General features: G+C 59.9%; 7 protein-coding genes across 7 annotated transcripts; 3 read left to right on the plus strand and 4 right to left on the minus strand.

Annotated features, from left to right (window-relative positions):
- Positions 1 to 574: 574 nt before the first annotated feature.
- PSEUBRA_004236 (WD40 repeat) lies at positions 575 to 5,764 on the plus strand (the record flags this gene model as incomplete). The annotated part of the gene is made up of 1 exon (XM_016437771.2): positions 575 to 5,764. One exon carries the CDS (start codon positions 575 to 577, stop codon positions 5,762 to 5,764), a length of 5,190 nt encoding a protein of 1,729 aa, XP_016291334.2.
- A 665-nt stretch (positions 5,765 to 6,429) lies between these two features.
- Positions 6,430 to 7,743, minus strand: PSEUBRA_004237 (Actin-related protein; the record flags this gene model as incomplete). Its single annotated transcript, XM_016437786.1, has 1 exon — positions 6,430 to 7,743. One exon carries the CDS (start codon positions 7,741 to 7,743, stop codon positions 6,430 to 6,432), a length of 1,314 nt encoding a protein of 437 aa, XP_016291335.1.
- Positions 7,744 to 8,976: 1,233 nt separating this feature from the next.
- Positions 8,977 to 11,091, plus strand: PSEUBRA_004238 (Lysophospholipase, catalytic domain protein; the record flags this gene model as incomplete). The annotated part of the gene is made up of 1 exon (XM_016437796.1): positions 8,977 to 11,091. One exon carries the CDS (start codon positions 8,977 to 8,979, stop codon positions 11,089 to 11,091), a length of 2,115 nt encoding a protein of 704 aa, XP_016291336.1.
- Positions 11,092 to 11,360: 269 nt separating this feature from the next.
- On the minus strand, positions 11,361 to 12,740 carry PSEUBRA_004239 (CDP-alcohol phosphatidyltransferase; the record flags this gene model as incomplete). Its single annotated transcript, XM_016437810.1, has 1 exon — positions 11,361 to 12,740. The coding sequence occupies one exon, from the start codon at positions 12,738 to 12,740 to the stop codon at positions 11,361 to 11,363; it is 1,380 nt and encodes a 459-aa protein (XP_016291337.1).
- A 431-nt stretch (positions 12,741 to 13,171) lies between these two features.
- PSEUBRA_004240 (NAD(P)-binding domain protein) lies at positions 13,172 to 14,869 on the plus strand (the record flags this gene model as incomplete). The annotated part of the gene is made up of 1 exon (XM_016437795.1): positions 13,172 to 14,869. One exon carries the CDS (start codon positions 13,172 to 13,174, stop codon positions 14,867 to 14,869), a length of 1,698 nt encoding a protein of 565 aa, XP_016291338.1.
- Positions 14,870 to 14,988: 119 nt separating this feature from the next.
- Positions 14,989 to 16,494, minus strand: PSEUBRA_004241 (Aminotransferase class-III; the record flags this gene model as incomplete). The annotated part of the gene is made up of 1 exon (XM_016437806.1): positions 14,989 to 16,494. One exon carries the CDS (start codon positions 16,492 to 16,494, stop codon positions 14,989 to 14,991), a length of 1,506 nt encoding a protein of 501 aa, XP_016291339.1.
- Positions 16,495 to 17,300: 806 nt separating this feature from the next.
- PSEUBRA_004242 (Transcription factor, fork head) lies at positions 17,301 to 22,586 on the minus strand (the record flags this gene model as incomplete). Its single annotated transcript, XM_016437808.1, has 1 exon — positions 17,301 to 22,586. The coding sequence occupies one exon, from the start codon at positions 22,584 to 22,586 to the stop codon at positions 17,301 to 17,303; it is 5,286 nt and encodes a 1,761-aa protein (XP_016291340.1).
- Positions 22,587 to 23,838: the final 1,252 nt, after the last annotated feature.

A 23,838-nucleotide genomic window follows, 5' to 3' on the forward strand; every position in this document is an offset into this window, starting at 1 on the left:
CCCGAATGACATGCAATGGACTGTCACCATTCACAGACCGCTCTGAGGTCCGTATGCGAGAACATGAAACGTCCGTGATGTTGGGAAGCGCAGTATGAGAAAGGTGCTGTCCCGAACGATTTGGGCTGAGGTGTTGGCTGAGCACGATGGCCTCCACCCTGGAAGAGAGCAACACAGGCAACAGCGCCGCACAAACAGAACACATGCACGCGCCAACCGAGGACCCTGAATTTGGTCAAGCTGCTGGCTTTTGATGCTTTCATCCTGTCTATCAACCTCCATCTTCCATCTTCATCTTCGCCTTGTCCCTGATTCCTCGAGCTGCCGTCAAATGGCAGAGGGGTCTAGAAGCGATAACGACTTTCGCTGTCGGCCTTGACGTCTTTCTCCACCACCAGCTCGTCGACTCGTTACAACTGCAGCATGATCTTCTCACGCCCATGATCTGAGACTGCATCACCAGCAGCAGTGCGATACCTGCGAGTCCGACACACCAGGTGATCAGAAGGAGGCGCCCCCTCTCACCTTCATCTCTTGACCGGAGACAGGCGCTTCATACCCTTTATTGTCCAAGATGGGCAATACACACTCCAACGCGAACGCCAGGATGGCGGGCATCGGCAACCTGGTCGCCGAAGTCGGCAACGACATCCAGTACGATAAGGGCATTGGCAACTCGCGCTTCCTCCGCGCTGTCCGTGCAAGGCACAAGTTCGGTCCCATTGTAGTCAAAACTTTCGTCAAGCCGGATCCCTCCATGAGCCTCAAGAGCCTGGTCAAGCACATCCGCATCGAGCGTGAGGCGCTGGCCGATGTGCCCAACGTCCTCACCTACCAAAAGGTGGTCGAGACCGAGCGCGCCGGCTACCTCATTCGTCAGTGGCTGCACAGCAATCTATACGATCGGATCAGCACGAGACCTTTCCTCAGCGCGGTGGAAAAGAGGTGGATCACGTATCAATTGCTGCATGCCATGCGCGACGCACACGACCGCGGCATCGCGCACGGCGACCTCAAGTGCGAAAACATCCTCGTGACCACATCGCTCATGATCTATGTCACCGACTTTGCCTCGTCTTTCAAACCCACCTTCTTGCCACTAGATGACCCGTCCGACTTCAGCTTCTTCTTCGACACCTCCGGGCGGCGGACATGCTATCTCGCACCCGAACGGTTTTACGAGGCAGGCTCCAAGTACGCTCCTGCAGCAACGAGGTTAGATCCGAACGATGCCGACGCGCTCGACCGTCTCGGCGGGCTCGAAACGGACCTGCTCGGTCTCGGCAGGCAGAGCGGCAAAGTCACCCAAGCAATGGACGTCTTCTCGCTCGGATGCGTCATCGCCGAACTCTGGCGAGAGGGCGCACCCACCTTCACGCTTAGCCAGCTCTTCAAGTACCGTGAGGGGATGTTCGACGTGGACGCGATGCTCGCCGGTATCCCCGACGATGCAGTGCGAGATCTCGTCCGAAGCATGATCGCGCTGGATCCGAAGGAGCGAAAGACATTCGAAGAGTACCTCAAGGACGGTCGTGGCAGTGTTTTCCCGTCTACGATCCCTGACTTTCTCCATGGCTATCTGGTCGAGCTACAGCGCACAAGCCCTGACGGCGTCGGTGGGAGAAACGCAACGGCAGGTACTTCTTCAGTGGAGAGCGTAGCAAGTGGATCTCAGGCATCAGTCACAGCGGCCTCAATGCGATCGGAAGCAGCAGGTCGACAGGCACAGCGAGCGGAGAGCGACGAACGTATCGAGAAGCTGTACGAGGAGTGGTCCGACATTATCCACTTCTTGGACGAGCCGATCGATCGCAGCAGTGCCAACACGCCTTCGACGGGGACAGGCGCAGGCGGCGCATCGGCACGCTCCAACCGTGTGCTCGGCCGCTTTGCTTTCCAGTCGAGCTTCCAGCAGCCATCAGCGGGCGAGATCGCGGAACACGAGCGCTCTACCGCAGATGGACTGGATGACGTCTTCCCAGTCCAACTCTGCATCCCGGGCTTGCCATCGCAAAGGGCAGAGCTCGAGGCTGGCGGGGCCGAGGTCGATGGCACCGCCCAGCTCGTCCTGTCCGTCATCCTCGCCAACCTGCGCAACTGCGTCCGACCTTCATCCAAGTGTCACGCGCTGGAGCTACTTATCCATCTCTCCACCCGCTGGCTCACGGACGAGACCAAACTGGACCGGGTACTGCCCTTCGTCATAACGCTCTTCGACGATCCCTCCTCGCAGGTGAGGATGGCAGCGATCCGCAGCTGCGTGCAGGTGCTGATGCTGGTCCGCATCGTCACCCCCTCCAACGCGTCCATCTTCACCGAATACATCGTGCCCAACATCAAGCAGCTCGGGCTCGATTCGTCGACGCCGGTCCGCTGCACCTTCGCCGCTTCCATCGTCCCCCTCGCAGAAACAGCAGAGCGCTTCCTACAGATGTCACAAGCCATGCGGGCCGAGGGCCTCTTTGCGGTCGAGCAAGACCTCAATGGCGGCTTCCTCGAGGACCAGCCAAGCGAGTCGAACTACGACGAGCAGCTTCGCACCTTTCAGTCCCTACTCCAGGACATCATCGTGACGCTCCTCACAGACCCATCTGCATCGGTCAAACGTGCGCTTTTATCGACCATCGCTCCCCTGTGCCGCTTCTTCGGCATGGCCAAGACCAACGACGTGATGCTCAGTCACATGATCACCTACCTCAACGACCGCAACTGGCTGCTACGCGAGGCGTTTTTCGACATCATCGTTGACGTCGCCGAAGTCTCCGGGAATAGCAGTTTGGAAGAGTACATCCTGCCGCTCATGACGCAGGCGCTGTCGGACCAGGAGGAGAACGTCGTCTATCGCGTGCTCAACGGGCTGCGCACCATGACCGAGCGAAGCTTACTCGATCGCAGCCGCATGCTGACGCTCATGGAGACGACCATCGGGTTTCTGTGCCATCCGAACCTGTGGCTACGACAGGCGAGCGCGGGGTTGATCGCAGCAGCTGCGGAGAGGTTGGACGATGTCGATGTGTGGGCGGTATTGTATCCTTCCTTGCGGCCGTTGTTGCGGGCTGACGTGCAGGATCTGACAGAGACGGCGCTGCTCGATATGGCAAAGACGCCCCTCACAAGATCCGTCTATTCCGCTGCACTCGGCTGGGCTTCCAAAGCATCCAACTCCGCATTCTGGAAGAGTCAAGCGGAAGACAAGGACAAAGCGGGGCTCAAGAATGGCCTCGCCACCGAAGGAGTCGGGTTGTTGCTGGGCAAGAGCGGGCGTGGCTTGATCGCGCCACCGCGAGGCCGCACCGAAGAGGACGATCGGTTCCGCGACCGACTGCGGAGCATGGGAATGGAGGACGAGGACGAAATTAAGCTCGTTGCCCTTCGCAGCATCATTCGACGGCTGTCAAAGCAGGGATCGAAGGGCAACTCTGGACAGATGGAGTGGGACGTTCCCGGGGCAAGTAGTGGCGGCAATGCCAATGATGAAGGGCGCACGCATCCGAAGGCGGTCCTTGAGCCGCAGTCGCTGGACGGCATCACGCCGCAGACGATCTTCTTCAGCACCAAGGTCGAGCAGCGAGCGGCCAACGCTGCATCGGAAAATGCAAGCACGTACACGGGTACGTTTCGGTCGCAGGACGATGCCTCCTTCTCTGCTCAAGTGGCCAAGCGAAGGCTGTTGGGCCATCGCACCTCGAGTGAAAGCTCTTATACCAGTCCGATCGCCGAGCTCAGACGACGAGTCAATGCGGGCACCACCGCGGACACTCAGCCATCTACCTTCTCGTCGCGGCTCTCGAGCCTTGCAGAGGAGCACGCACAGGGCAAGCACAGCGGCATCGCCGCGTCCAACGCTCCCGGTCCACTGTCTCATCAGACGCAGACGAGGCTCGGAGTCGGAAAAGCGAGCGCGGCTGTCGCTTCCACTACTCTCACAGCGACAGGTACAATGACAGAGACCTCAGCCCGCGCTCGCGCAGCGGCAGCGCAGGGCTCGGCCAAGCCAACCCCCTCTGGGTCACGCGCCTCAACAGTGCGAGGTCAAGGCGGTGCCGGTGGCGACCCTTCCAAACCCACACCCGCCGACGGCACAGGCACCAGCTTCACCTCTACCTACGACGGCCACGACCCGTACATCCGCGCGCATCTCGAAGCGGTCTACCTCGACTCGTTCCGGGATCGCGCAGAACTCGGACCAAAGATCCACGCCGGTGTTGCGCGTCGGAAGCCACCCACCGCCCACACTCGCACCACGCTCCCGCGCGCACCCAATTCGACCTCCAAACGTCGACCCGAAGGCCGACTCATCGCGTACTTCACCGAGCACACGTCTGCCATCACATGTCTTGCTCTCTCCCCGGACCATACATACTTTGTCTCCGGCTCGACCGACGGCACGTTGAAAGTCTGGGACACTGCTCGGCTGGAGAAGAACGTGACGTCCAAATCGCGCGCCACCTACTCCGCGCAGAAGGGCGCGATCACGGACGTCATTGCGATCGAGGGGAGTCACTGCGTCGCGTCCACGGCGACCGACGGCAGTTTGCACGTGTGGCGCATCGATCTGGTCCAATCCTCCTCCGTTCCGCGGTATGGGCGTCCCAAGTTGGTGAGCAACTTCCAGCTCAGCACGCCGGACGAGTATGCAACGTGCTTGGCCCAGTGCAACACGGACACCTCGAACCAGCTGATTCTGGGCACGACGCTGAGTCGACTCACGGTGTTGGATATGAGGACGATGCAGGTGCTCCAGACGCTGCGCAACCCGGTCGAGTACGGAGCGATCACGTGTCTCTGCGTGGATCGGAAGAAGACGTGGTTACTGGTGGGCACGTTGACTGGTGTTGTGGTTCTGTGGGATTTGCGGTTCGGGTTGCGGTTGCGGGCGTGGCGGGCGGGCGATGGGGAGGTGGGCGGGCTGTGCAGGGTCAACAGTATCGCTGTACACCCGTCCAAGGGACGGGGGAGGTGGGTGATGGTGGCATGTGAAAAGGCGGGCGTGCCAGAGGTGGTGGTGGAGACATGGGATATCGATCGCGGGACGAGGGTGGAGACGTTTGAGACGCAGGATGGGGCGACGGTGGCGCAGGTGGAGAGGGGGACGAGGTTGAGGCAGATCGTCGAGGAGACGTCCAAGGAGGGGGAATCGATGCTGACCGGCGCAGCTGCGGCGATTGAGAAGCTTCTCCAGCAGCAGCGGCCGACGACGGCGAATATCGACCCATTCACCCCTCCGGCCTCGACGGGGCCGAGCTCCGCGGTCAAAGCCCTATTCGTCAGTCTCGAGGGCTATTCCAGCTCCTCCCCTTCGTCTGGCAAGGGCACCGAAGCGGCGCAAGCAGACGGCGAAGCGGGCTGGCTCGATGTCGGCGCTCTCGATCGTCCCTCTTCCACCGCGCAACACGCCACCGGACCCGCCGGCTGGATGCTCACCTCCGGCTCCGACGCCCGCCTCCGCTTCTGGGACCTGGGCAAACCGGACAGATCGCTCGTCTTTGGCATTGCCCCTCGCACCCGTTCCGCACAGACCGCGACGGAACCGCGCTCCGAATTCTCCACTGTTGCAGGCACCCCGGTGCGAGTGGTGCACATCATGACCGACGACGCAGAGGGGGTCCGGCTCAAGAGTCCGTTGTTGGCAAATCAGTCCGCGCTGTACGCCGGCATGGCTAAGGCGCACAAGGACGCCGTCACCGATGTCGTCGTCATCGAGGCGCCGTTCAGATGTGTCGTGGCGGGCGATCGGAGTGGATGTATTCGCGTCTGGGAATGAGATCTGCAATGGGATGCTGCCTTTTGATCTGTTGAACAGCGGCTGTGACCGAGTCGCAACCCCATCTTGTCGAGCTGATTGTGGTCATCATTATCGATGACATGATGGCGACGCTTCTTTGGGTCGAACGATGGCGTGTATCATGCACGCCTCTGCTGGTCTTGCGCGTTCTTGGCCGCATCGGGTTGTTGAGCTTGTTGCCGTCATCGTGATTGATGACGTGGTCAGGGTGCTCCCACCAAGGGCAGACAAAAGTGCGGAGGGTTGTGTTCTTCCCCGTTGATCTTGGTCGAAGACCTAGTCGTAATTTGTCAAGACGGATCTTCTTGCGGTACAGTTGTCAGTAAATGTCATACGTCGACCTTGACCCACTTGCCGCCGTTGGCTGGGAGCACAGCATCGCCATCCTCGTCGCGGGAAATCTCGACGGCTGCATTTTTAGCAGCTTCCTTCGCCTTCTGGGCCGCATCAGCAGCCCCAATCGCCGCGTCTGCCTTGTCGTCTTCGCTCCAATCTGGATTGGCTCACAACCTTGCCGGAGATAGTGGGATCAATCACCGTTGCCAATGGTCCTGATCAAGTATTCCAGAGGAAGCCTGCCTGAGTTCTATACATTTCCCATCTCACACCGAACAAATCCAATGGGAACAACTTGTCATTGCACATCAAACACTGCCAAACACGCTAAACTTGCGCACGATCGACGGACCGTGCTCCTCATAATCCTGCTTGTTGTAGCAGTAACTATAAAAGTCTGGCAGACTACCCAGCAGACTTCCACCGTACCACACGGCGTAGCGCTGCATCTTGTGGCTGATCACATTGACCTCCAACCCACTGGAGCGCATGAGGCTTCCACTGGCGGTTTCGCTCGCTGCGAGACGCTGGTCGACAATCGCCCTCAGGTCCTTCTTGAGTCTCTGACCAAAATGTTGGAACATGGTGCTGCCACCGGAGAGGACAATGTTCTTGTACAGACCACGTCGAACGTCGATGGGGCTCTGCTGGATGACGCCGTCGACCACTTCGGGGAGAGGCGTGAGGAAGTCGCTGCTAGCAATTTCGGGGTTGAAGAAGATTTCCGGGGCTAGGAAGCGTTCGTAGCCGACATCGACGGAGTACTTGCGTCCCGTAACGGTGTGTTCGCCCTCGAAGCGTTCGAAGTACTTGTACGGATCCTCGTCGTAGCGTCGGAATTCGCGGACAATGTCCTGGCAGACGTACGAGTAGTCTTCCTTGATCTTCTCGGCGACGCGGCGAGAGTCCTCGGGAGGGATGTTGGCCGCCTCCCCTCGCTCGCGAAGAAGCTGCTGAACGAAGTACGTAATGTCCCTACCCGCGATAGGGATGTGCTTGATCGCAGACCCAATGACGTATCCCTCGGCAACCGGGATCACGTGCGTCACACCATCACCACTGTCAATCACCGTACCGGTCAACGTGCGATCCGTCACCTTGTTGCTCGTCCAGCTCGCCGCCAGCGCCAACACCGCCTGCACCGCAATGTACAACCCCTTGATGTTGAAGCTCTCGAACATGATCTCGGCCGTGTTCTCGCGGTTCTCCGGCGGGTTGAGCGGCGGTTCGGTGAGCATAAAGTAGTGATCCTCGGGTTCGGCACGAAGGTACTTGAAGATGCACTGTTCCCAGAAACGTTCCATGTGGTCCCAGTTCTCGATCAGGCCGTGACGGATGGGTTGGTCGACTTGGTAGGTTTTAGCGTTGGCGTAGGCTTCGTCGCCGATGAAGAAGTCGAGGTCCTCGATGCCGCGTTTTGAGGCGAGGGAGGAGGAGGAGGAGAGTCCGCCCGGTTTGCTGGGGACTGAGGGGCGGGAACCGGCCCCGGCAGAGGAGCCAGCGGAGGTGGTGCGGGTCGCGATGGCGGTCGGGAAGACAAAGGATGGGTCCGAGTTGCCTGCGAATCCCATCTTGGTGTAGCCGGTACCATTGTCCAGGACGATGACGTTGGAGCGCGACATGGTGGGCGATCGAGTGTTCTCACGAGGGAGGTCGATGAGGGTAGGAGGTGAATGGGAGCTGGCTCCAGTGCTGATTGAATCGATGCGAAGTAAGCGGTTGCTTTGACGGCCCTGTAGTCGAAGGTGCGGATGGAAGAGAAACCAGCTGTGCACCGGTCGTAAGGTGCGTGTGCGATGCCGTGTATGAGCTCGATCTCTTCGTGACAGGATCGAAGGCGATAAGTGACGGACGACGATGAAAGGTCGGTGAAGATGAGAAGAACGGATGGAGAGGAGCGTGCTCGTGTGTGTGTGGAGTGCACTGGGTGGTGTGTGCGGGTCTTTCTGGCTGTGCTGGGCAATTGGTGCCCGTGCGCGGCACATGAGCAGTCTAGATCGAGCCAAAGGCCCACATGGCTCTTTCTCTCTCGACCTTTTTGATCGGTTCCGCGAGATTTCGCTTCGTTTGATGACATCCTGAGTCTAACATTCTTGAGACTCGCCAAAATCGGCGACGGTGGAGTGACCTCATCTCACCGCGCTTGCCGCGGCTGCTTTTTTCCGGTGGCTTTACGGTTTTGACACCTTCGGAGAGTGCCAAAAAAGCAAAGACGAAACGATGCCTCCATGGAAGAGGCAAAGACGGAACAGTGACACCGAGAACCGCCTTGAGCCGCTTCTATAGGCCATTTCCGACGGACATCAGAGACATCGAACCAAAGAATGTACAGCGGCGAGCAGGATGAAAGCTCGGATCGCGGCCGGTTGTGCTGCACCGAGAGTTCGGTGTGCAGAATCCGAGCTTGACCTGCATGGCGTCGAAGGAACCCACTCGTGACAGCAAACCCGGTGGGCTGTCGCGAGTACCTCTCGGGGCAAGCGGTGATGAGCAAGCTCAGCTGGAAGCAGGTCATGGTCGTGTGATTCGTGCCGATCAGCTCGGACCTCGAGGTCACAATCGCTGTCATGCACGGCTGTGTCGGCAAAACATCTCCGGGAGTGTTCTCGCGCCAAGAACAATCGTCGGTATGACAGGGTCTATTGTGCTTATGCATCGGCACAATCGAAGCGAAGCCTCAGCGTGCGAATGAAGTGAAAGCCGCGGAGAGGTGCAATTTTACTGGCGCTTCATGACGGCTACCCTTTCGATGTCTCAGATGCAACTTGTATAAGAAGCCCATTTCCCTTGCCCCTTCCCTCCATCTCGTCGCACTTGACCGTCTCCACCACAACAAGCCACGAGACAGGGCAACGATGAAGCTCCTCTCCCTCAGCCTGGTCAGCCTGGCGCTGAGCCTGCTCTCCAGCACGCTCGCCCACCCCACCATTCCTTCCGTGCTTACAGCGGAAGAAATCGACCGCATCAGCATGCTCTCCCACTCCGAAAAGGTCGAGTTCGCCTCGCAGATCCTCGCACTTCGAACCGCCTATGAGTCGCACAAACAGCAGCTCGCCCGTCGAGCTAGTCCCTCGGGCTCCTTTTCACCGGCCAACATGCCCTGTCCCAACCGCACCGCGGAGCAAACTGTCGGCTTCATCCGCCCCGCTGGCACGAAGCAGCTGTCTACCGGCGAGAGCGAGTATATATCTCGCCGACGGAGCGGGACTCAGTCCGACTGGGCGACATGGCTGCGCGACTCTGCGAAGCTCGACAGCGCGCTGCCGGGAGGGGTGTCGAACTACACCAGTGACACGTCGCGCTTGCCGCGCCTCGGATTCGCGCTGAGCGGCGGCGGCTTGCGCGCTATGCTGGTCGGCACCGGAACGCTTCAGGGCTTTGACGGGCGAAACGCTACCGCCAACACCCGCGGAACAGGTGGACTGCTGCAGTTGGCCGAATACGTCGCTGGTCTCTCCGGTGGATCGTGGGCCACAGCCTCGCTCGCCATGAACGACTGGCCAACCACCCAATCGCTCAAAGATACCGTCTGGAACCTCCGTTCAAACCTCGTCGTCCCCGCCGACGGCAAGGTCGGCTTCTACGCCAGCATCGTCGCCGCCGTCGCCGGAAAGAGGCATGAGGGCTACCAAACGAGCTTGACCGACTACTTCGGCTTGAGCATCGCCGACAAGATCCTCAATGGCAGTCGAATCGGCAACAAGTTTTCCATCGAATGGTCGGATGTGCGCAACACGTCGAGTTTTACCGATGCCAGCATGCCGTATCCGATCATCATTGCGGATGAGCGCGAGCCAGGCGAGTTGATCATTCCGAGGAATACCACCATTTGGGAGTTCAATCCGTACGAGTTTGGGACGTGGAATCCGAACGTCTCTGCGTTCATCCCCATCGACATCCTCGGTTCCTCGCTCAACAATGGCACCAGCGTGCTTCCCAACGGAGAGTGCGTGGGGGGTTACGAGACGGTTGCCTGGGTCACGGGTACCAGTGCCACCCTCTTCTCCGGTCTCTACCTCTCCCTTCTCACCACTTCGTCCGATAGCATCATCGTCTCTGCGCTGCGACAGATCGCACAAGCCGTGTCGGACGATCAGAACGATGTCTCTTCCGTTCCCAACCCCTTTTTCGGCTACACTTCCGAAATCTCCGATCTGCGCAACATTACGCTTGTCGATGGCGGGTTGGACAACGAGAACATTCCGCTGTGGACGCTTGTCGAGCCCGCCCGTGGGTTGGATGCCATCATCGCCATCGACTCGTCCGCCGACGTCTCGAGTTGGCCCAATGCCAGTGCGATCTATCAGACCTCGCTTCGCGCGACCGACCCGGCGTATGCGCAGTACGCCTTTCCCAAAATCCCCGATACCAACACGGTCATCAATAGGGGGTTGAACACTCGACCGGTGTTTTACGGGTGCAATGCTTCCGAGGCCACCAATGCAGGTAGCAGCTTTAATGGGACCAAGACGCCACTCATCGTGTATCTGCCCAGCTACCCCTACAGCTATCTGGCGAACACGTCGACGTTTAAGCTCGATTACTCCTCCGCCCAGGCCCAAGGGGTCATTGATAACAGTGTGGATGTTGCCTCTCTCGGTGGAGCCGATAGCACCTGGCCGACGTGTCTTGGGTGTGCGTTGTTGCAGCGCGGGTTCGAACGGAGTGCAACGACGGTGCCAGAGGTGTGCACGCAGTGTTTGGAAAAATGGTGCTGGGACGGCGTGACCAACACGACCCAGCCGAGCTGGAGTTATTCGCCAGCGATCGGCGTGCCCGAGTTTGTGAGGAGCAACGGAACGGTGCAGCGCGAGCCGGCGTACACGGGTGGGAATGGAACCAACGGTGGAACGGGAGATGCCAATACGAGTAGCGATATGGCTAGCACGAATGGCGCGGTGAATGGAGCAAGGCGTGCAACAGGGTTGCTGGGATTGGTCGCACTGGTCGCTGTCGGTTTGACCGTCTGATAAGCAGACGGAGCAGTTGTGATTCCAAGAGACAGTCATTTCGCTTTTGCCATGAACAATCTTTGCCGCTTTGGCCAGTTTCATCGCCGGTCTTATGCTTGACAGGTCGGTGAACAGAGAAATGTGAAAGTTTTTGAAAGAGGACTTCGTCTTCGTCCTCACGATCTACGCTGGTTCGTCTCCGAGAACCACATTCAGACCGAGCACTTCTTCCCTTCCGCCTCGATCCCGCCCCAGAGCCCTTCCCTTTTCCTTCCCTTTTCAACCGCCTACTGCCTCTTCTTGGGCGGCTTCAACTTGGTCGGCGGTCTAACGACGAAGCACGCCATGCCCAACTCCTCCGTGATCGTCGTAATCACATTATGACAAAAATGCACGTACAGCACTGCCGCAAACGCCAAACTAGCGTAAATGACCTTGAGCTGGGTCTCGGGATCCGTCTGGAGGTAGCTCGTTGGCAGGTTTGCATCGATAGCGAACACCACGGACCAGAGAATGCCGATGTTCCAATAGGGAAAGGGCGCCTTGGTGACGTGGGCGACGATGAGCAGGCCTACGTTGTAGGCGAAGGTGATGCCCCAGTACGAGAGGAAGGGCAGCAGTGCACGGGGATCGGCGAGGATGAACGAGCGGTTGGCGCGGATCCAGAAGATGTTGGCGGTGATTTGGGCGATCAACGGCGTCAACCCCAGGAGCGGGGTCAATGTGGACTGGTTGCGCGACTTGCGTGCAGCAACGACGTTCGAGTACGACCCGGCGATGTTGAATAGCAACCCTACGCAGGCGAAGGCCAAGAACGCGTCGTTCAACGGCAGATTGAATCGTCCCAAATTGTCCTTTACCGCATCGATCTTTGCGAGACCAGTCACATTGAGTATGCCTCGATCCCAGAACAGCGGTCCGCCCACCAACCCAGTCACCGCATAGATACCCACGATCATCAGAATGCCCTCCACCGGTCCACTGAAGGCGGACAAGAACAGCGTACCCGTGTGAAACTCCTCCCACGTCGTCAAATAGAAATTGGCGAGGGTGGCAACGAGCGAGGCGGGCGCCCAGACTGAGCGACCCAAATTGAGCGCTACACAGCAGAGCACACATTCGAGCGTGGTGTTGATGGCATCGCAGCCGTGGTCGAACATCTCACCGAGGGGACCGGCCATGCCGGTTCGACGCGCTTGCTTGCCGTCAATGGCATCGAGGCTCTGGTATGCGAACAGGCAGAGGGCCCAGGTGTAGAAGACCCATGGTGGGAGACATCGACCCGCCGTGTCTGAGCGGGGGGCGAAATCGATCTTGGCCGCAGCACCGGGGATGCCAAAGTTGGAAAAGAGCGGGTGAACAGGTAGCAGCGACGCATCGGAGGGGAATGCTTTGTTGAGCGCCAGAGTGTGTGCGGTGGACGAAAGCTTGAGCTGCGTAGCGCATTCGAGACCCGGGTCGACATAGGCGAGCGTTGCAAAGTTGATGAATACGAGCAATAGACCGGACAGAGTGATGGTGTTGGGCGCGACCGATTTGGGAAAGAGCTCGACAAGCCAGTTCCAGTAGGGACCGAGGATGTACTTGGAGACGAGCGACTTGTCGGTTCCGCTGTACTTGTAGAGGTGCAGGTTGTTGACCCGCGATTTGGGGATGTAGTCTAGCATGGTTGGCTTGCTCTTCCTGCTAGAGGGCGGCGACAGCTTCTACAAGAACCTTGATGACAGCGGGATGGCGGTCGTAACGATAGACGCAGCGAGCCGGATGGATGGAGGGATGGAGTCGAGGTGCAGCGTGAAAGGCAAGCGAGCAAGAGTCTCTTTTTCATGCTTGGTTTTGCCTCCACAAGACGGCGCTCTTGAAGAAAAGGCGGAACGTGCGTGCGTTGCTGCTCTTCCCTCTGTTTGCTCTCGACGTCACACAGCTGTCAAACTCACCGGTAAATCGCTTGATTCTGCCCGATCCATGCCAGATCCAAAGCTTCCTCGCCAAGCTTGGCAGCTCCGCGGTAAAGCCGACTTGCACTTTATGGAGTCACTTCTTCTCACTAAACCTTCCACTTTCATCATCCCAGCGACACCCTTGGCATTCGCGCAACATGCGCTTCACTCCGCTGCTACGATCCGCGGCCGAGTCCAGCACCTCTTCCTCGGGGCTACCACACAAGGCGCGCATCGCAATCATCGGCGCGGGACCATCGGGCTTCTACGCTGCCTCTCGACTCCTCTCCCGCATCCCCTCGCAACAGCTCCGCATCGACATCTTTGACCGTCTCCCTGTACCCCACGGTCTGGTACGCTATGGCGTAGCACCCGACCACCCAGACGTCAAGAATGTCGAGAACAAGTTTGCCGCTGTCTCCCAGGATCCGCGGTTGCGTTTTGCGGGGAATGCCAACGTCGTCCACTCCGGCTCCTCATCCAGCAGCGCAGCTGGTGAGGCAGTCGAAGTGCCGCTCGAGGAGCTATCACGCTACTACACCCACATCCTCTTCTCCTACGGCGCATCGACAGGTCGCAGCCTCGGCATACCCGGCGAGGTCGAGCTGGACAACATCTACTCCGCCCTCCAGTTCGTCAATTGGTACAACGGCCACCCGTCCTCCCACTCGTCCTCGTCCAAATTCGACCTCTCGAACACGCACCATCTGACCGTGATCGGAGCGGGCAACGTCGCGCTGGACGTAGCGCGCATCGTCCTGCGATGCTCCACGCCCTTCCTCGAATCCTCCCCGCGCGTCACATCCAACAAAGCGCCCGGGCTGGCGGCGTTGGAGGAGACAGACGTGCCCGAACCTGTACTGGCGGAGTTGGGGCGGTGCAAGGTCAACGAGGTGGATGTGTTCGCCCGACGTGGACCGGCCCAGTTGGCGTTTACGAACAAGGAGGTGAGGGAGATGCTCAGTCTCGAGGGGATCGCGTTGCGACCACCGCCTGCAGAACTGCTCGATTCCGCCTTGGCCCAGCTCGAGACGCTGGCAAAGAGCGAAGCAGCTGATCCGGCAAGGGCGCAGGAGATCGCATCGGAAGTGCGCGTCAAGAAGCGACTTCTCAGTCTGCTTGCCAAGGGAAGCAAGACCAAGCCAGGTGGCGAAGGGGTCAAGCAGTGGGGATTGAACTTCTTCCACTCCCCGGCGAGATTCCTTCCGAAAGGCAATAGTAAGGCAGTAGGGCAGGTGGAATGGAACCGGACGACCCTGCAGAGTGGGCGGCCGACGGCGAAGAGTCTGGACGCGACGGATCCGCGCAAAGCCGCATGGAGCGCTGGGTCCACGGACAGCGTCCCGGCTGCTACCGGCCAAACTGTCATCACAGACACGGACATGGTTGTGTCCAGTGTAGGCTATCAGAGCGAGCCCCTGGCCTCCTCCTCGTCATCTTCACAGTCGGAGGTGGTGAGAGAGGGCCGGCTGGTGGCACTGCCCTTCGATGCCAGACGCAAGATCGTTCCCAACCAAGCAGGTCGCGTACTCGATCCAATCACCTCGGCCCCGATTCCGGGCGCATATGTGAGCGGCTGGCTCGCGAGAGGTCCCACCGGCGTCATCGCCACCACTATGATGGACGCCTACTCTGTCGCAGACCTCATCTTGGACGATCTGCACAGCGCTGCGGAGGGTGGGCGAGAAGTGGAAGGAGATCTGTTGGAGAAGCTGCACAGGGAAGGGACGAGGAAGGTCGTCGGGTTTGATGGCTGGAGACGCATCGACGAGGAGGAGAAGAGGAGAGGCCAGAAGCTGGGCAAGATCAGAGAGAAGATTCTGACCGTCAAGGAGATGCTCGATGTTGTCGGCTGAGGGCGCTGCTCACCAGTCACAACGTCAACCTCACATTGTACTCTACACAAGTCACACATCAGTCATCGAAACATTGCATTGCAAAACCCTGGACATATCCCACAACCAACGCCCCTCTTTCAATGACCAAGCTCCTTCACCGCCGCCTCAAAAGCGTCCTTGAAGATGGCGCACGCCTGGCTCAGCTCGTCCTCGCTGATGTTGAGTGGCGGGATGAACCTGAGCACGTCAAACACCGACGTGCTCAGCAGCAGCATGTCGCGCTTCAAGCACTCTGCTACCACCTTTGGTGCGATCTGTTCCACCTTCTTTCCGCTCGCTGCTGCCGCCGATGTGTTTTGGCTGGCTGCATTCGTGGGGGTGTTAGCGAATTGAACGCCGATCATCAGGCCCCGTCCACGGATGTCCTCGATCAGGTGACCGTACTTCGAGTCGTTTTTGAGCGAGGTGAGAAACGAGACAAGCTGGTCGGATCGTTTGGCGACATTGTCGAGGATGTTCTCGTCATTGAAGGCCTGGATGACTGCAGAGGCGGCGGCGCACGAGACGGCGTTTCCGGCGTAGGTGCCGCCCATCGAGCCTGGCTTCTGACGCGACATGAGCTCGTTGGTGGAAGCAATGCCCGAGAGTGGGAAGCCGTTGGCGATGCCCTTGGCAAAGATGAGAACGTCGGGACGCACGCCCGACTCCTCGACGGCGAACATGGTGCCTGTTCGGCCGAAGCCAGACTGCACCTCGTCACAGATGAGCAAGAGGTTGTTCTCGTCGCAGATTTCCCTCAAGCCGTGCAGGAAGGAGGCAGGAGCGGGCACGTAGCCGCCTTCGCCGATGACGGGCTCGATGAGAATGGCAGCGGTGTCCGAGGGAGCCGTCTGCTGCTGAAGTGTCAGGCGCACTTGGTGGAGCGACTGCCTCACCAGCTCTTCCACGTCTGTTTCGACGGGCAGGCCAAAGTGCGCGTAGAAGGGGAAAGAGGTAGCAAAGACGCCTGGCATGAGGGGACCATGGCCTTCACCGTAAATGGTCTTGGAACGTGTCAAAGCGGCGGTGGCAGCAGTGCGACCGTGGTACGAGCCCTGCATGACGATGATGTTCTGCTTCTTGGTCGCAGCACGAGCGAGCTTGACGGCAGCTTCGACGGCCTCGGCGCCCGAGTTCCAGAAGAAGAGGGTGTCGAGCGAAGGGTGTGGCAGGATGGGGAGGAGGTTCCTGATGAGCTCAATCTGCGTTGCTGAGAAGCCGATGTTGACCTGAGCGTGGGTGATCTTGCCGCACTGCTTGGCAGCAGCCTCGGTGACCTTGGGATGGCAGTGGCCCAGGTTGCAGACGCCGATGCCGGCGGTCATGTCGAGCAGCTTGACACCCTTGTCGGTGGTGATCCAGGTGCCCTTGCCATCCTCGAAGACGTGTTTGGAAAGGCGACCGATGCCCTTGGTGATGTGGGTCTCGCCGAAGGCGGCAGCGTCGGAATCAGCAGCTGGCATGGTGGGACGGAATGCTTGTGTACGGTATACGGTGGAGGTGAGGTTGCGGCGGGAGGAACAGGCAAGAGCAGAGGAAGAGGCGGCGAGCGGGCCCCTGGCCAAGACGCTCTTTATAGGCTGAGACGAGAGCACGGCCCGCATGATGGCTGCTGCCTGGCTGCTGAATGTCCAATGTGATATCAGGGAGGAGGAGGGTTTCGCCGTGGATAAGCTTGGCTGAACTGGCCCTCGACTGAGCAAGATAGCGGTGTGAGGACTTGACTTGGCTGTGATGTTGGCAAGAGGAGGACAAGAGACAGTCACAGAACAGAGGCGAGCTGCTTATCAGTTGCGGAGGCAATACATTGTTCGAGCGATGTCAAGTGACGAGGGAGAGCAACATCCGGTAAAGGATGACTGTGGGAAGTTGTGCCGAGGTGGGCCAAGTGGCGCCTTGAACCCTTACTTCTATGGGCTCTCTGGGCTGTGACATCTCTACAGCCCAGAGAGCGAGCTGCAAAACGCATCATCCGGCGGCGCGACTCTGCAGCTCAAACGAGCCCTCATCGAAATTCGCCAGGAATTCAACCGAGAAGCATAGCCGCGACAGCCGCGCTTGCCTCTGCCTCATCCACCGGCCTTCAGGGTCCTCAATGCTCGACGTCCGATTGTGCGGGCCCGCTCGCTTTCCCAACTAGGTCTCAGTGCTCGTAGGACCGACGTCTCAGCCGTCTGAACTTCGTATCAACACGGGAAGCAACACCTGAGAGAGCTCGAGAATGCATGACAATTGCCAGTCTTGATCCTAGAAATACAGTATGAAAAGCGAACAGAGCAGAAGAGGCGACAAGTAGACGGGAACACGTTGGTATCATACAGATGCTGGTGGGGCCGAGAGGTCGAGTGACCGTGACGCGGATGCTGAGAAACAAAAGAGTGAGGAAAGACTGCCATCGCGGCGTACTTGCTCACTGTCCGGCCTGCGAAAAGCCGTGGCTGCCAGTGAAAGCCTGAATGCCGCCAGCGGCCTGGATGCTGTTCCATGCCTGACGCAATGGCGAGGTGGTGATCCCATCGCCGATGCTGCCAAATCCAGAGTAGTGCGAGTCCATACTACCGTGTCCCGACTGCGGGTGGATCTGGTGGTGGTGCACCATCTGCTGGTGCTGATGCTGATGCTGCAAGTTGGCCTGCATCTCGAAGGGATCATCGAGGTACCATCCCTGCTGCTGCATCGTCTGCGGAGCAGCGCCCGCGAGGCTCATGCCCATGATCGGTCCGTTGCTCGCAAACCCACGTCGACCGGGCGACATTCCGCTCGAGAAGCGAAGTGAGCCAGGCGTACGGCCAGGTGTCAGGCCGGATCCCATCCCGAGCCCGGCACCGAAGCCAGCGCCGTTGAAGCCCATCTGCCCGGCGCCACCGCCCATAGCGAGCTGCATCTGCAGGCTGGCGCTCGAGTTGGGAGAGAGCATGCCCGCTGCACCGCTTCGCAGCGGAGAGCTTCGAATGGGCGAGCGAGCCAAGGCTGCGGCCACGCGGGCAGTCGAGGTAGGCGATCGCATCCCGTCGTCCATGTGGCCCTTGTGTCCGCGCATCGATGACATGGGCGAGCTGATCGACCACAGTCGCTTGGGAGAAGTGACTGACGAGTTGTTGGGCGCGTTCTCCCCTTTAGTCTGACGGCGCAGAGGCGAGCCACGCGACGTGTCGGTTTCCATGCCGCTCGGGAAGGCGAAGGCACCACCCAGTCCCCCGCCGCGCATGGCATACAGCGAAGGCGAGAAGCCTGGCCCGTAGCTCAGCTGGCCGTTCCCCTGCCCTGCCATCTTGCGCTTCCTCGCGCTGTGGTTGGCCGTTGCCTGCAACGAGGGCGGCGGCATCAGCGTCATGGGGCTGCTGGGCGGACTGCTCGCGCTGTCGATCAGACCAGGAATCGGCTTGCTGTAGCTGCTGCCGGCAATGCTGCTGCCGTAGATCGACGAGCCAAGGTGAGGGCGCACCGGCGTGATCGAGTCGAGGCCATTGATGGCCATCGGACCTCCTCCGAGCGACATGCCGTTCTGCGGCTGCGTCTCGAGGAGAGGCAGACGGTCGGCCATCATCACGTGTGCTTGTGCTTTGACCTTCTTGGAGGACGAAGGCCGGCTGCTCTCCTTGTCGGACTCGTCGCCGCTCTCGACAGCGTCGTCCATCTGCACCTTTTTGCGCTTGGCCTTGCTGCGCTTCTTGGCGCTGCCGTCCACGCTCTCGCTGCTCTGCGAGCATGGCAGGGCGACAGCGGCGTCCGACACGACCAGTTCACTCTCGACAGCTTCGGGAGAGCTGGCCATCTTGTTGGCCTGATTTTGCTGCTGCTGCTGCTGTCGCGCTTTGGCGGCTTCGAACTTTTGCGGCACGGCATTGTACAGGCCGTTCTGGAATCGGTCTTCGTGGCCAGGCTTGATGCCCCACCAGCCTCCCTTACCAGGCATGTTGGCCTCGCGCTCAATCTTGACAAAGCTCTTGTTCAAACTGAGGTTGTGACGGATCGAGTTCTGCCATCCGCGGTCGCCCTTCTCAAAGAAGGGGTATGTGGAGCTGATCCAGTCGTATACCTCCGACAGCGAGAGGCGCATGTCCGACGATGACTTGATGGCCTGGCCAATGAGACCGGCGTACGAGACTGAGCTCGGCTTGGCTTTCGACTGACCGAAGCCGGGCGGGAGCAGGTAGTAGCGTGCAGGCGGCTCCTCGAGCAATGTGCCAGCATCCAGGGCCGCCTTGAGCTCCTCCGAGACAAGCTTGACCAGGCGACTGCCGTCCGGCTGGTCCCAGCCAATCTCGTCGCCGTTCTGGAACGAGGGATTGGCCTTGGCCATGCGCTCGAAGTCCTGGCAAGGCAGGTCGATCACCTTGGCAGCCGCGGAGGCAGGAGCCGAGCCACCGGCTGACTTTGTCTTTTTCGTCTTTTTCGCCGACGCCGATTGCGATGCGCCCTTGACCTCGGCGTCAACGATAGCGGCAGGCGCTTTAGCACCATTGGCGAACGAGCTCATGGCCGGCTCGGCACTGCCTGCTCGGTGCATCAGGTGGACACCGACGCTAGTCAGCTCAACGGGAGGTTGCATGAGCACGACTTGCTCTGCTTGCGCGAGCTGCTTGCTGGGAGAGGGCGGCGAGTCGCTCTGGACGCGGCGCACCTCTGCGGCCTTCTTTGCCTTCTTGTTGCGGGCGTGTGTCGCATGATCGCTCGCGTCCTGCAGATCGGCCTGAGGTCCGTTGACTGCGTCGCGGACTCCCTTGCTCGGCTCGGGCAGAGGCAACCTTGTCTCGAAGCTGGGAGCGGACGCGGTGCGTGGCAGACTGGAGCCAAAGACGTCGGCGGGGCTGATGGTGTCGATCTTGCGCGAAAGCCCTCGTTTGTGCCGAGTGGCATTGCCCAAAAAGTCCCGAATGTTGCCACTTGGTTGACGGCCGTGGCGGGTCTCGACAGCCGTCGTCGACTCGGAGCGAGTGATGGCGCTGCGAGGACTGGCGAAGGGCAGCTTGCCACCGATCATCTGATCGCCTGCCGTGCCTGCCCGAAGAGAGCGACTGAGACGCATGGGCGACGAGGTGGACATTGCAAACGTCTTGCTGGCCCCCTCGTCGAGGTGGAGGGCTTCAGCGAGCGACGCTGGAGGAGGATCGAGGGCAGTGCCGCCAGGCGCAGAGAAGAGCAATCCGCGTTTCGCATTGAAGCCGGACGGCTTGCCCGCAGCGGTCGCGTCGTCGTGGTGCATGTTGATCTCGTCGTCGGCTTCAAAATCAAGATCGCTGATTCGACTGGCGACGCCAGAGACGAGGCGGCCGGAGAGCGGAGACATGACAACGGCGCCCTGCGACGAGGAGCGCATGAGCGAAGAGTTGGCGGATCCCTGGGCGCTGGCTTGCCTGGCGTGAAAGAAGCTGGCAACCGAAGGACTAACACCGATCAGCTCGGGTCGATGCTCGTCTGCGCCCAGGAGGAAGTGGCTCGCAGGAGTGAAGGCCGAGCTGCCTCGCAAGCTGGAGCGGTTGGCGTCGGTGCCCTTTCGCAAGCTGGTCAACGGCTCAGCATCCCAAGCGTGGAAGGTGATGGGACCGGGCGTCGAGTGGATGTTGCAGAGCGAGTCGAGCGAGTCGTAGCCGGGCTGGCTAGGCGAGATGCCGTGCATGGTAAAGTCGTAATGCTCGCGCGTGGTCATGCGCATGTGCAAGTTGCTGGGGCTGCCGCCGATCGTCGTCCAGCGCAACGCACGAGACGAGGACGATTCGACGGGAGTCGCGCGGACTACGGAGTCAGGCGCCTTGCGCGTCTTGTTGCCACCATTGGGCGTGCTGAGGACGAGCGAAGCATAGTCCGGATTGGCGGCCTTGATCGCATCGGCTGCGGCAGCCGCCTTGACGGCTTCCTCCTGCTCGTACTCGGCGCGAGCAGCCGCCTCGGCCATCTGCTGGACGGCCAACTCTGCCTGGACCTGCTCTTCGACGATCTTGCGCTCGGCTGCCTCCCTTTGCCTGAGCTTCTCGGCCTTGTAGAGGCGCCTTGGGCTGGTCTGCTTGGACATGATCCTGTCGAGGAAGCTGAGGCCGCTCATCTTGGCGTCCAGGCCTTCGAGGTTGGCAGGGGCGGCGGTACCAGTCGAGCTTTCCGAAATGGCTCTTCGGTGGACGGCGCCCCATCCGTCCGCGGCGAGGCCGCCAATTGCGGGCGAACGCGCGTCAGGGATGGCAAAGCATGCGACGGCATCATCGACATCGACGGGAGGGCTGCAAAAGACGGCGTCGTGCTCGACGGGCGATTTGAGCAGACGCAAAGTGCCTCGGGGGCTGACCCAAGCGCGACGACTGAGCTCTTCGAGCGAGTCGCATTCGCGTACTTCATCGCTGACACGAATAACGGGCGAGGCTTCGAAGGAGACGGAGCGAATGCGGGAGCTGCGGCTTGAGAACGCACTCGAGAGCGCCTCAGGCGGGGTGACCGGGTCCGGACTTGAGGTGGAATCGCTTCCGTTGAGATCAAGACCGAGGCCGACGCGTGTGGCTGACTTGGCGCTGCTGCTGCCGGCCTTGCTCGCGTCCGTTCTGGCCGGGGGAGTGCGGAAAGCAGAGCTGGAAGCTGGAGAGAACGGTGCGGCGGTGGAGTTGGGCGTTGCGAGAAGGTGTTGCGAAACCTTGCTGGAACTGGATGCGGCGTTGGCACTGGAGAGAGCACGCTCACGTTCACGTCGCTGACGCAGCTTGAGCTTCTTGAGCTTGAGGCGACGGCGCTCTTCGGCGTTGCCGATCTGGTCGAGGCTAGGGTGAATCTTGGGCGACCCAGGAGAGTCTTGAGGCTCGATGACGGCGGTGAAGAACGACAGACCGGGACTGCTGGTGTTGCGAGACCACGTAGCGCCACCTGGACGCGTCATGGGCGACGGAACAGAGAGACGAGGCTGCGAAGGTCCTGCCTTAAGCTCGTTCGTCTTGGCAGCATCGACGGAGGAGTCGCTCGAAGCGGTCGTTTTGGTAGGCCCCTGTGCAGTCTGACTGCTTGACGAGGGCTTGACATCCGTAGCCTTGGAAGAAGTGGTGGAGGAGGAAGCAGTAGTAGCAGTGGCCGTCGGCGTGAAAGGTCGTCGTTCCGCCTTGAGGAAAGCCGCGACGCCCGCCTTGGTCCTCTCGTAGTCTTCCCTGGTGAGACGAAGACCCATTGCCTGAGCCCTGGCGAAGAAGTCTTCGGCGTCTTTGGACATTTCCGAGCTTGGTGCAGTGGCAGCAGCAGTGGCACCGAGCTTCGAAGCCGACGAGGAAGAGGGAGTCAATTTGGAGCCGGGAGTGGAGGCTGTCGTCGAAGCTGCAAGTCGAGCTCGGACCCCAGGCTTGACAGAGGCACGCGCGTTGAGAGTCGTGGTAGAGGAAGACGCGAACGAGCTAGCACCTTCGCCCTCGTCCTTGACAGACGACGCTGCCGTGTGATCGTCCATGCTGGCGGGCGTGGCAGAGCGAGAGCCGGTGGGAGTAGGACTGGCGTGAATGGCCTGGAGGGGCGAATTGTCGGCAGCGTTGCTAGAGAGCATGGCGAACTTGGCGCGTCGGTTGCCTGGGCCGGAACGCGAGAAGGTGCTGGGAGCGATGCTAGTGGCACGAGTAGCAGGAGTCGCAAAAGGAGTGCTGGTCGAAGTGGGCGAGTAGTCCGAGGAAGAGGATGCTGGAGGGTAGTTGGAGGTGGACGAGCCAAACGAACGTGAATTGGATGGCGTGGTCATTGTGGAAGGCTACGTTCGAGCGCGACGGGCCTAAGGGTGGCCGTGTCGTGCTGGAGTTGAAGCGTGAGTGACTGTAGTGGTAGCAGCCCGTCTAGTGTGATGAAACGCGTGGATGAATGCTGTTGAACAAAGGATGGGTAGGCGCGTGCCGGGAAATGCGAAAAGCTGAGTCGCGTGTCGGTAGTGGTGGTGGTGGTGGTCTGTTCCGAGTTGGATGATGCTCGTCCGCGATCCAAGATGGTGGTCACAAGTCGAAGGCAAAAGCGATCGTGTCGGCTATGGACAAACGGGGAGACGGTGATCAGGAAGATGAAGGAGGAGTGGATTGGTGGGTCTCTGAGGTTGAATGGGCAGATGGCAGCGGGCAGACGATGAGAGCGCAGGAGCAGAAGAGCAGAGGCAGCTGCAGCGGACAAAAGTCAATTTTTGAAACGCGTGACAGAGGCAGAATCAACGCTGAATTTCAGTCTCTGACTTGTCAGCCGCCAAATCGACGTGAGGGAGGGAAAAGGCGAACAGCTTCGGCCTGCTCAGGCTCCGTGGCAAAGTTTCATGATAGAAGCCTATCCTCTCCTTACTGCCTATCTGTCTCCTGCTCGGCGAGCCTTTCTCCTCAAGTGATTGCAGTTCGTCGCTCTGTCACACTTCGAGGATGCATAGCCAGCTTCTCGTTGTCGTCTCTGCGCTCGAAAGATCCTTGAGCGGGTGATCAGGCTCTGGACTACGTGAGGCAGCTAGCAGGGATGCGGCAGGCTTCTTCACCAACGCCAACGATGAGCAGCGACAGCCGCGCAGAGGCAGGCAGGCAGACTGCATACAGGTCCGAACATGACAAATGCAAGCCTCTTGTTGCATGGCGATGCTGCAGCACAGTCGCCATCCCATCGCTCTCAATCCCGCGACCGTAGCCGCGTCCAAGCATAGGGCGGCAATTGATGGTGCATTGCAGCCTTGCACCTGTCAAGTCTTCACAGCATCGAGACAGGTGAACATCTTCTACAGCGGCTGGAGTTGCTCTCCCGCTTTCCCACGCTGATCTGCAAAGGGGATGAGCCTCGGCGTTGAGGTCCAGAGAAATTAAGACGTGAACAGAGGAAAGCTGTGGTAAAGTGCCTTGAAACGGGTCTGGAATTGCAGCCACCGAGGACTGGTCTCCGAGCCGACGACGCAGCCACGCATATCGCATTCTTTGTCGTCAGTCGCCTCGGCTTTGCTCTCCGCTCTCTCTCTCTCTCTCTCTCTCTCTCTCTCT

This window comes from Kalmanozyma brasiliensis, assembly GCF_000497045.1.
Source record: "Kalmanozyma brasiliensis GHG001 unplaced genomic scaffold PSEUBRA_SCAF3, whole genome shotgun sequence".
In the NCBI taxonomy this organism is placed as follows: domain Eukaryota; kingdom Fungi; phylum Basidiomycota; class Ustilaginomycetes; order Ustilaginales; genus Kalmanozyma; species Kalmanozyma brasiliensis.